At 43.0% G+C, this 10,944-nt stretch overlaps 1 protein-coding gene across 1 annotated transcript; it reads right to left on the bottom strand.

The window, feature by feature from the left end:
- Positions 1-5,809: 5,809 nt before the first annotated feature.
- LOC131481886 (protein FAM170A-like) lies at positions 5,810-10,742 on the bottom strand. The gene is made up of 4 exons (XM_058672497.1): positions 10,494-10,742; positions 8,717-8,848; positions 7,475-7,615; positions 5,810-6,420 (listed from the first exon to the last, which is right to left on the bottom strand). The coding sequence occupies exons 1-4, from the start codon at positions 10,561-10,563 to the stop codon at positions 5,813-5,815; spliced, it is 951 nt and encodes a 316-aa protein (XP_058528480.1). The 5' UTR covers positions 10,564-10,742; the 3' UTR covers positions 5,810-5,812.
- Positions 10,743-10,944: the final 202 nt, after the last annotated feature.

Raw genomic sequence — 10,944 nt, 5'->3', positions numbered from 1 at the left:
CACCAGTGAATGTTGGGTTGAGATTGGGCCCAGCTGGGCTGCACAGCACCAATCAGAATCGGCAACAATTGGGACAGAGAGTAGGTCTGATAGGGGATCTTTGGGGACACTTCTGCTAGACTGAAGCACTTGCTGAGGTCAAATGATTCACTCCCCAAGTGACCACAATGGCCCAGTGCTGTGCCGATTTTAAGCCAGGAGCCAGGAACCTCCTCCAGGTCTCCCACTGGGTGAAGGGTCCCAAGGCTTTGGGATGTCCTTGACCGCTTTCCCAGGCCACAAGCACAGAAATGGATGTAAAGTGGAGCTGCCAGGAGTAGAATCAGTGCCCATATGGGATCCCAGCACATTCAAGCCAAGGATTTTAGCTGCTAGACCGCTGTACTGGCCCAGATTTATGTTTATTTTTGTTGGAATGGCAGAGTCAAAGAGAGAAGGAGGGACAGAGACAAAGAACTTCCATCCACTGGATCACTCCCCAAGTGGCTGCAACAGCTAGAGATGAGCTGATCTGAAGTCAGGAACCTGGAGCTTGTTCTGGGTCTCCCATGTGAGTGAGGAGTTCCAAAGCTTTGGGCCACCCACTACTGCATAACTAGGCCACAAGGAAGGAGCTGAATGGGAAGGGGAGCAGCCAGGACAGAAATCAGTGTCCACTGGGGATCTTGGTGCTTGTAAGGTGAGGATTTTAGCTACTGGGCAGGGTCTATGGCAGGGTCTTTTGTCTCGTCCGCGTTCTACCCCCACATCTCTTCCCATCCTGCCCAGAGACTCATACGTATCTGCAATCCAGTCACCTATGTAACATTTAAAAATAAATACATATCAAATAAAATAGTGAAAGCCTCAAGATGAATAGAGAATTGTGATTTTTTAGTCTGGGAGGGCTGGGAGGCATACAGGAATTTAGGATTATAAATATCAAATCAGAATCAGATTGAAAAAATCTGTCCCTAGTGTTATGTAATATAGTAGAAACAGTTTAGTTCACAATAACCTCTATAAATTTTTTGAGCAGAAACTAGAGCTTTAAACCTTGAACCAGAAACTCTTGTCAAAGGGAAAATTACCATTTCCTGTTATTTGATCTGTCAGTGCATGCTGTGTGCATGTACTGAAATGTCACACAGTCGCCCATCAACACAGTTATTGCTACTATTCAGCAGAGCCCAACTTGGATTTAGAATATATCCAGGTATGATGTGTGTGTCACATTGAGGTAAAAGTTTCATGAATGTCTAGAGTGTGACAGAGTAGAGCGACACCGGATTTTGCATTTAAGATATTTCACTGTTTTGAATGCTAATCTCATGCTCTGTAATGCAGAAGTCATTAGATGATGGGCACAGCATGTGAAACACAAGTAAAAATAAATAAAAATGTGTGGACTAGCTATGGATATCAGGAACTGTTTTGTGTGCTATTTTCTTTGTTATTGCACTCACAAAAAATGCTTCAAACATTTATCACTGTATTATTTAAATATCATACTTTATACATCAGCTTTCACATTGAGAGATCTGGCTCTTCTTAAAGCAATTTAAACCCATCTCTGCTGTATTGAAACCAAATCTTTTTATTTAGATGTTGAAATATCTTCACTCTTACATTCTTAATCAATCAAGGCCATTCCATGTCCTCTAAGCTCAAGAAAACCCTCACTGCTTTAACATAATATCTAAGGAATTTGCTTTGCTGTACTTTGTAGAATATAGGCTTTCAGTGATTAAAGTGGAAGAAATTACCATGGTAAAGCTAATGTGGGTAAGTAACAACAGTAAAGGACTCAGGATAACAGAGAGAACATGGCAGTTTATTGAAAGTGAAGTAAATACAAGTAACAAAACAATGAGATAGTTCAAAAAAGAGTAATTGGAGAAACTGCAAGGGCAGAGAATTGTTTAAATTCAATTAAAGTGGCAGATGATGAGTTAGGAAAAACCAGCAAAATCTCTCTCTCATCTTTGTCTTAAAGATGTAGTACAAATTGGTCAAACATAGATGTTTGGTAGGATGCGTAGCAAAATGCAGCAGCAGTTACCATATGCAGGCAAATCAGAAAAGAGGGCTGACGCAAGTTCAGCAGCAGAGAACCATGAAACTCAGTCACAGACTAAATGTAACCCAAAGCAAATGCCCACAGCCTAGGTCAGGATTGCTTGTTCTGTGTTTTTTGGCTTTTATAGATGTAGTATGTTTTTTTCTGAATGTCACTGTACAGCTTGGATTGGTCTGACACAGACAGATGTTTACCCCTAGATCAGTTCCAGAAGCCAGGTGGAGAACAGACCTCACTCTTTGGATGGCTCACTTGCCCATGTACAGAGCTGCAATGGAGATATTTGTATGAAAGAAGAGGGGAAAGCCAGTAGGCAGGTAAAAGCAGCAGCAGTCCACCTCTCATCTCCGATGAGTTCACACACACACAGGTTCATTTACTCTTCTCATACACACAATTCTGAGGAAGGAAGGAAGAACATATGATCAATCAATTCAAGATAACCAAACATATGTGTCACCACAGATGCCCACCTGCCAGTCTCAAGCTTTACTAAATTTAAAAGGGTAAAAGCTAAAACATCACTTGAAAGCTGAGTTATTCCCATTTCTAGTCCATCCTATAGCTTTCTGCAGGTGAGGAGTGACACATTTTCTGTGTGAACACGAAGAGTGAAATAAGAAGGAATAGCGAACAAGTGAAATATGCAATGAGATTTTCCAAAAAATTTTAGCTTTTACAATTGTAGGTGTCTGAGCCTGAAATGGAAAATGGTTGGAGGGACCCATGCTTAGACTTAGATTTGAGTTCCATCTACTGTGACTGCAGAAGCAGCACCTCTTCACCTACGTGTGCGTTGCTCAGGAGAGCCAAGGAGTAGTTTCTAGTTGCTTCTGGTTTAACCCATATAGCATCTGATTTCCCTCTTCTGATAATCACAAATGTGGTACTTCACTTGTGTCTTCAATATGTACATCCTATATGAGATGGAATTGGTAGGGCTTGTATGTGACAATAGGGGCATGGTATCTGATAGAGATGATTCTGTCATCTTGTATACACTCGGTATATTTTTCTGGTGTTAGTAAAAGGTAGTGTGTGTGTGTGTGTGTGTCTGTGTGTATGCGCACACTGTGTAATGTGCAGCACAACTGAGCAAGTACAGGCATGGCTCCTAGCTTTTCTCCTGTCTGAGAGAGTAGCCAGAGTGTCATAGGAAGTACACATGAGCTTTCAAATCATGCTGCTCTGAAAAGCTGCAGATATTGTGAATGTGGCGACATAAGAGAAAGGCTACCTAAGAAACTTAATTCTCTCAAATTGCAAGCATTTTCTTTAGTTTAGTCTAGTCCCAGGGCTAGTTAAGATAGGTGTGCTGTGAGTGTGTGTAAGGTATTCAAGGGATTAGTCAGTAACAGGTTAGGCCTGATTGTCTGTTTGCAAGGGGGATGGTATAAGATGTACCCATGTAAGGAGTCTACAGAAAGGCAAAGAGGCACAGGGCATGAGAAGTGTCATGAAAAGAACAGTTTACAGAAAGGAGAGAGAGACATAGATTTGAGTGTCTTGAATGGTTGATGATGTCTTCCATCCTTTCATTGCGAGTGCAGAAGCAGCACTTGTTCCCCTGTGTGTGCATTGCTCAGGAGAGCCAAGGGCTAGCTGCCAGTTGTTTTTGGTTTCATCCATACAGCTTCTCATTACCCTCTTCTGATAATAAATCTTGGCCCCCTAACAGATAGTGTACAGATAAGAATATTAGGAGGAGTGTAAGATAATGTCTGCTAAAAAGGATGCACAAACCTGTATCAAATTGTTGCTGAAGAACTCTCAGAGAGTAAATGGAACTCAGTGATTGGATGTTACAGTTTGCATCCTTCAAGTCCTATATGATTTTGCTTCCTACATCAAGCACATAGTGATGTGCCAGTGGGTGAGTGGAGAAGGAGAGGTAGTGAAGGTGAGGGGAGGTGAGGACAGAGAGCAGTATCTGGTCTGGGGCATGAGCTTATGCACCAGGTGTTCAAGCGCACATGAAGTGAAATGGTGTTAAGGTAGAGAGCTCAATGGGAAGATAAACAAGAATATGCTATATGTTCAGTCAGTTGAGTGATCTCCATTCCAAATTCCTGCTGAGCTGTTACCAGGATTCTGCAAATGTAAAGTTCACTTCCCACGATCTTCATCTATGTCCTATGTGTCCTGGTCTGTCTCCACAAGACAGTCTCCAAGATGTTATCAGTTTTGCCATGGCGTCCTGAGGGGTTTGCAGGCAGATACCTCAGGAAGATGTATTTGCAGAGTACCTAGGGGCTTCTGATGCCTGGATATTCTCCTTCCTGTTGGCACCACAGTTTCACCAATGAATTGGGGAGTTGCTGAGAAGGATTTCTTGCTTCTTTCTGGAGGCCAGCCCTCACTTGATGCTGTCAGGGCTATGAAGAAGGCTGCCTTAGGTAGTAACAGTCACCTTCAATGCAGGCCAGTGAGCCCGTGGCACTACAAGAAAATCAAAACAAAGAAGACTATCAGTTCTCTGAGGAAGGCAGTCTAAGTTATTGCAGTGACTAGGACTTAGCCTCTTTCAGAATCCCCAGCCTGATCAAGAATTTCAAGACTCTTTTTTTCCCATTCTATCAACAGCATTCAGAATATGGATCAAAAGCCCTTTGTTTGACAACCAGCTAACCAAACACACATATGTTGCAGTAAAAAGCTTGTTTTGCAAATGCTTTGCAGTGTCATTTGCATTCTAAGTGTCTTCGCTGCTGTTTCATGACAGAATACTTCATTCTGTAACAGAAAGTGTCTATAAGCGTTGTGAGGATGAATACATGTGCCTCCGCCCCCAGGATGAAAATCATGAACAAAGCTGCCTGGCAAAGAACCCCTCTGCCTCTCTGTGCTCTGACCCCTGCCCACACTGAGGAAAGAAACTTCATTCCGCAATCTTAGCTTATGTCATGGAAAGTTTCTCCAAGGAACAAATACTACTTGTGCTGGGTATTGAAGGGGACATAGTTTCTTATTGAACTCCTCCTGGGCATGAACATCTGAGAAGAGAGCCTGAGGCCTTACCTTCAGGAAAGTGGCTGGCCCAGCCTTGGTGTACACATGCACACTTCCTCGGGGTCAGAGAGCCCTCTGGCCTGTCTTGCTCCTTACAGAAGTGAGCCAAGGACTACTGCTAAAGGAGGTGTGACTACTCCAATGATTGCATCATCTAAGAAAGAGCTGATAAATAGCCTTTGCTCCAACTCCCTGACAGGACCTGGACAGGACACTGGCCCTAGTGTTGTCAACCAGATATCCTACTGATCCCACTTGTCTCAAACCATGACTGCTGAGTCTTTGGGGATGCTTTCCTACCTGTGAACTCTCACCTGTTTTAATTGCAGATGACAGCGGTCTATATTTCCAGGGAATGAGTTTCCTCTCACCTGGGCTGGTGGTAACATCAGGGTGTTTGTTGCTGTTGGGAGGGCATATGGTCTTCCTGTTAGGGTCTGCCTACTTTTCTTTCTCTCTGTAGAGGATTGCAGATGCCATTTGCCAAGGTTCCATGGTCCTGTGGGTCACTAGGTGATGGGTTTGTGCAATCAAAAGCAGGTCTTGCAGCTGCTTGGAGTGGATGCAGCTGTCAGCACAGTGAGACTGCTGCCCATCCTCTTTCTCGTGGGCTGAAAGCACTTTGCATATTTGCTTGATGTTTTCCTCATGTACAAACATTTCTGCCTTTCATACATAGGTGTACTCCGCCTGACTTTTCTGCTTGATTTTTCTGCATTCTCTTTTTCTTTGTCACCTTCTTGTTTACGATTCTTTTGATTTCAGCCAGGGAAAGGCCAGATGAAAAATGCGGCAACTGAAGCCCTCCTTGACTTCATTCTTTATGTGTTCCTCAAGGATGTCTAGGCTGGGGAACACTCGGCAGCAGGCCATGCATTTAAAGCCACTCTCTGGCCACAACAGCCTCTCAGGTATCTTCATTCTGGGCCTCTCCTCCAGGGCTAGAAGCTCTGCTGGACCCTCACCCTCGAAATCGTCTTCATCTACGGTGTCACAGCTGGCCTCACTGTCGATGATCATGTCTTCTGTAAGCACAGAAGAGCAGCTGGCTTCCGAAGAGACTTTCCCAATGCAGCTCAGTTCTTGCACTCTTGCCCTCTTCTTGGGGGGCAACAAGCCTTCCTGTGTGTTATATACAGTGTTGGCCTCTCTCTGCCTTTTAACATACATGTAATATATTTTCATGGCCCGCTCATTTCTCATATGTAATGCATCTGAGCAGGGCTCATTGGCTAAGTGCACATGAAAGCACATGTCATTCCAGGTGGTGGAGCTCTTCTGTTCCACATCCTGGGGTAAAGGCCTGTCAGAGGGTCTAACACCGAGATCTTCCTTCTGGTTTTGATGCATTTCTAACAAGGAAAATTTCAACCGTTAGAAAACGTGATTATGTTTGCATAAAGGTGTAGTGTTTCTGAGGCACTCAGAGTATACCTGCCCATGGGATGTGTGTGATGGATGTGTGCACAAATGTGACTTTTCACTTGTGTCTTCAAATGATACGTCTTATACGAGATGGAATTGGTAAGGCTTGTGTGTGACAATAGGGGCATGGCATATCTGCTAGAGATGATTCTGTCATCTTGAACACACTTGGTATATTTTTCTGGTGTTAGTAAAAGGCAGTGTGTGTGTGTGTGTATGTGTGTGTGCACTGTGTAATGTGCAGCACAACTGAGCAAGTACAGGCATGGCTCCTAGCTTTGCTCCTGTCTGAGAGGGTAGACAGAGTATCATAGGAAGTACACATGAGCTCTCAAATCATGCTGCTCTGAAAAGCTGCAGATATTGTGAATGTGGCGACATAATAGAAAGGCTACCTAAGAAACTTAATTCTCTCAAATTGCAAGCATTTTCTTTAGTTTAGTCCCAGGGCTAGTTAAGATAGGTGTGCTGTGAGTGTGTGTAAGGTATTCAAGGGATTAGTCAGTAACAGGTTAGGCCTGATTGTCTGTTTGCAAGGGGGATGGTATAAGATGTACCCATGTAAGGAGTCTACAGAAAGGCAAAGAGGCACAGGGCATGAGAAGTGTCATGAAAAGAACAGTTTAAAGAAAGGAGAAATAGTCATTTTGGTCTGAGCTGATGGGGCCTGTAGAGATCTATGAACGTGAGTGTGTGCCAGTCTGCATGGGAAAATTCCAGCCAAGTTTTCGTGCAACTTTTGGCGCTCTCAGCCAATGCAGCCACCTCTCCCAGGGCTCGCATGGGACAATGCTGTGCTGAAGGACTGTGCTCTTTCTTGGGAACACATTGTCTGTTTGTCCCACCCCAAAGCCTCAGCCTTACTCTTTCCTGAAGTACTTTTGTGTCACTGAAGGAAATGTGACGTAATTAGGGGGTGGCAGTCTCAGCTTAACTGAATATCCTGGGTAGGTTCAGACACTCCATTTGCATCTGCCTTACCTTCTTCATTAGAATTGCTGGATGGGCTTGAAGAATAGACTGGTTCTGATCTGGAATCACTCTCTCCTGATGCCTGGCTGCAGGTTTCAATCTCCACAACCTCGCATGGCTCAGGCACATCTTGTTGAAGCAGCTGCAACTCTGAGAAGAAAATTACAAGAAAACACATTGTATCATGGCTTAACTGTGTCTATTCTAAAAGGAGCAAACTAAGTGGCTTTTTTGCTTCAGGCATTACTGCCCCCTCCCTGTCCACCATCCACCATGGGACTTGCTCTGTCAGTAGCTGAACCATGCAAACTGCTACAGATAAGAGAAGTTGTTACAATTGTGTATGTGGTGTAGACATCAGTAGGATTGAGTATCTCTGATGTGACATTGCTGAAGATGTTGACAGAATATTGAAAAGTGGGAACCTTGCCCAAACAGAAGATGAAGTCAGTTAATAAAGTCCGATATCCAAGATTAGCTTCCTTTTCCTTGGGAGAAATGGTGTATGGGAAAGACATGGAGTACACATTTTGTACTAATCACTCCTATTTAATTTGAAAGAGTAAGTTAACAGGAGGAGAAATGGGGTTGCTGAGGAGAAGCAGTAGAACATGTGGGCAGGTGTTCAGTTTGCTGGGAAGGTTAAGATCACATTCTGTACACACCTGCAGTGCTCACAGCCTCACCCACAGCTGTCCCAGATCAAATGTGGTGACTGTACTGAGGGGCCGTGTGCTGTTCTTAGAGGAATGGCCCCTATTTGTCATTCCCTCAAGGTATCAAATTTAGCCTTTGGGAAGCAATTGCTCATATTTGAGGGAAAGTGAAGTAATTCAGGGTTGGGCTATGTAGTTCACTTGAACTTGATGACCAAGTGCACACATTCCTTTTTATTTGGCCTGCTATCATCAGTACAAGTGTGCTTAATTGTAGAGGTGTTTTAGTATTCAATCACATACCTACTAAGCTCTAAGCACAGAGTTGGTTCCTGATCTTCATTTCTCTGAATGTATTTTTGCTGAACAGATTTACTCCATTAATGGTTCTGCAGTTTTCTCGTCACCTTAATCTTAAAAAATGTATTTATTCCTTCTTGATGACAGTACTACAGTTTATCTTGAAAACAGCATCTTATACATATATTGCTGTCATTGAGTTTCTATGAGAACTGTTGATCAACTTAGTGGCTACAGATCTGTTCCCCCTCCCGTTGCCCTGATTTATCTGTTCTTGAGCATCCTACCTCCTTACCAACATCATAGGGCGTGCACACACTGGAGTCACGGGTGTAGCACTGCAACTTGCCAGATGGATCTTCTTCCTCTTGGAACAGGATCTTGCCATCCAAAATGCTCCCAGGTGGTGACTCCCCCTTACACAAATCTGTGATTGATGGAGAATGGAACAATAATCATTCGATAAATATTATGTGTTTCATTCATTTCTCTAACTTACACATATAATGAAGGATACGTGCTACGTATTGAGAACAGACATACCTATAAGTTCAGAAAATAAAGGTTATATATTGCTGAAAACATTAGCACTCCTGTTACAGAAACATTTCTCCTGTTTATGGGTGTTGGTGTGACTCAACTCTGATGGCTTATCAAGTATCTTGTGGAGAAAATCTGCCCACTTGACCTGCACATAACCCCTGAATTCTTATACAGAAAAGAAATAGATCATGGAATGAGTACCATTGCCTAATTTCTAATGGCATTGTTGAGAGTCAGGTAATCACAATGGGTAGACAGCATGTAAAAAAACAGATTCAATATCATACTCAGTCCCTCTTATTCATGTAGGTTATGTGTGTATAGTTGTGTGTATAGCATCAAAGTTATGACCCTTGCTCTACAGGTCTCATTGTTTACACTCAATGACATCTTTGAGTATGCACTAATCTTAGTGAAGTTGAAATAAAGTCATCTTTCACTCTTCAGACCCTCTCAAAGTGAGCATCAGAATATGGAAAACCCAAAATTTTGTTGAAAATATCAGATACTCCTATGTTATATGAATTACAGTTTTGAATGCTGCAGTTGGCTTCAATCTGCAGCTCCCCCCACTGAGCAGTTGCCCTGTCTAATGAGTTGTTTGTTTTTGGTTAGGTTCCATGGTAACCATAACTGCCCAACTGGCTATATTTCCAAAAAGAGTCAAACCCACTTCCCATGTAATCAGTGTGACTAAATGGGACTATGCATGTTTGTGTCCTCTTTTATTTAAGATGTATTCACCCTGATTGGAAAGACAGTTCCACAGAGAAGAGAGACAGAAAGATCTTCCATCTACTGGTGCATTCCCCAAGTGGCTACAACAGCCGTTGCTGAGCCAATCTGAACCTAGGAGCTTTTTCCATGTGGGCCCCAAGGTCTTGGGTTATCCTCCACTATCCTTCCAGGCCCCAAACAGGGAGCCAGATGGGAAGTGGAACAGCTGGGACACAAACCAACAACCATATGGGATCCTAGCGTTTATATGGTGAGGATTTAGCCCCTGAGCCAGCATGTGGGGCCCAACCTATTTTATGTCTGACATTAACTTACAACATTTACATTTGTGTAGACTAAAATAAATAATTTGTTTTTATCCCTTAGTAAACAATCAATTCTTTATGAGCTTATGTTCATCCTTAGACATATTTTTATGCCTTAGTAAGGAATACCTTTTATAAGCTTACACTTATCCCTAACCATCTGAAAAATATTTATCTTGAAATCAGACTTACAAAGAAACAGAGATCTTTAATCCATCATTTCACTCCCCAATTGGCTGCCAATGACCAAATTCGGGCCAGGCTGAACTTTGTGTAAACATAGACTTTGTACCTGGGTCACCTGAGAGCAAGCTGGGCTCTCAGAAGGAGCCATGAATAGTCAGCTCCTCCTCACTCTCTGTTTCCTTGCTTCACTGTCTCAGTTGCCTGCCTTAACTATTTTCTCCACTACTACTAGGGAACTACTCTACCTCCTGGCAGAGGGCATTCTTGGTTACCACATTGCCAAGGATAGTCTCCACATACCTCTTGATTTCTTTAGAGCAGGAGGACTGTATTCAAGCTCCAGATGTTTCCTTTTCTCTTTCTGCTCCATGGTTCAACTCTTTAAAGAGTTACTCAGAAAAGCTAAGCTTTCTACCTGTAACTCTACTGTCAGGTAGTTGATGGTATCAAGAAAATACTGAATATGAAAATCCAAGGACACCAAATCACAGGAGACGCTAGCGGCTCCTAAGCACTGTCCTGCCTGGTACTCAGTACGGCAGCAGGACTGTTATGATTCAAATCACAATGAAGACCTCAAAATTCTAGGATGTACTGGTGACATCACTCAGCCCGGGGGGGGGGGGGCTCAGCCAGTATTTAAAGGTATAGAGGACTGCCATAGGTGATTGCCTATGTTGACTTGATTTGTCCAAATGTAACTCTATTGTGAACTTATTTTTCAGGGTTTGTTTTGACATAAGGACTTTTA

Source organism: Ochotona princeps, chromosome 1, assembly GCF_030435755.1.
Source record: "Ochotona princeps isolate mOchPri1 chromosome 1, mOchPri1.hap1, whole genome shotgun sequence".
NCBI lineage: Eukaryota > Metazoa > Chordata > Mammalia > Lagomorpha > Ochotonidae > Ochotona > Ochotona princeps.
The sequence above is the reverse complement of the archived record's forward strand: the minus strand, read 5'-3'. Positions and strand labels throughout refer to the sequence as shown.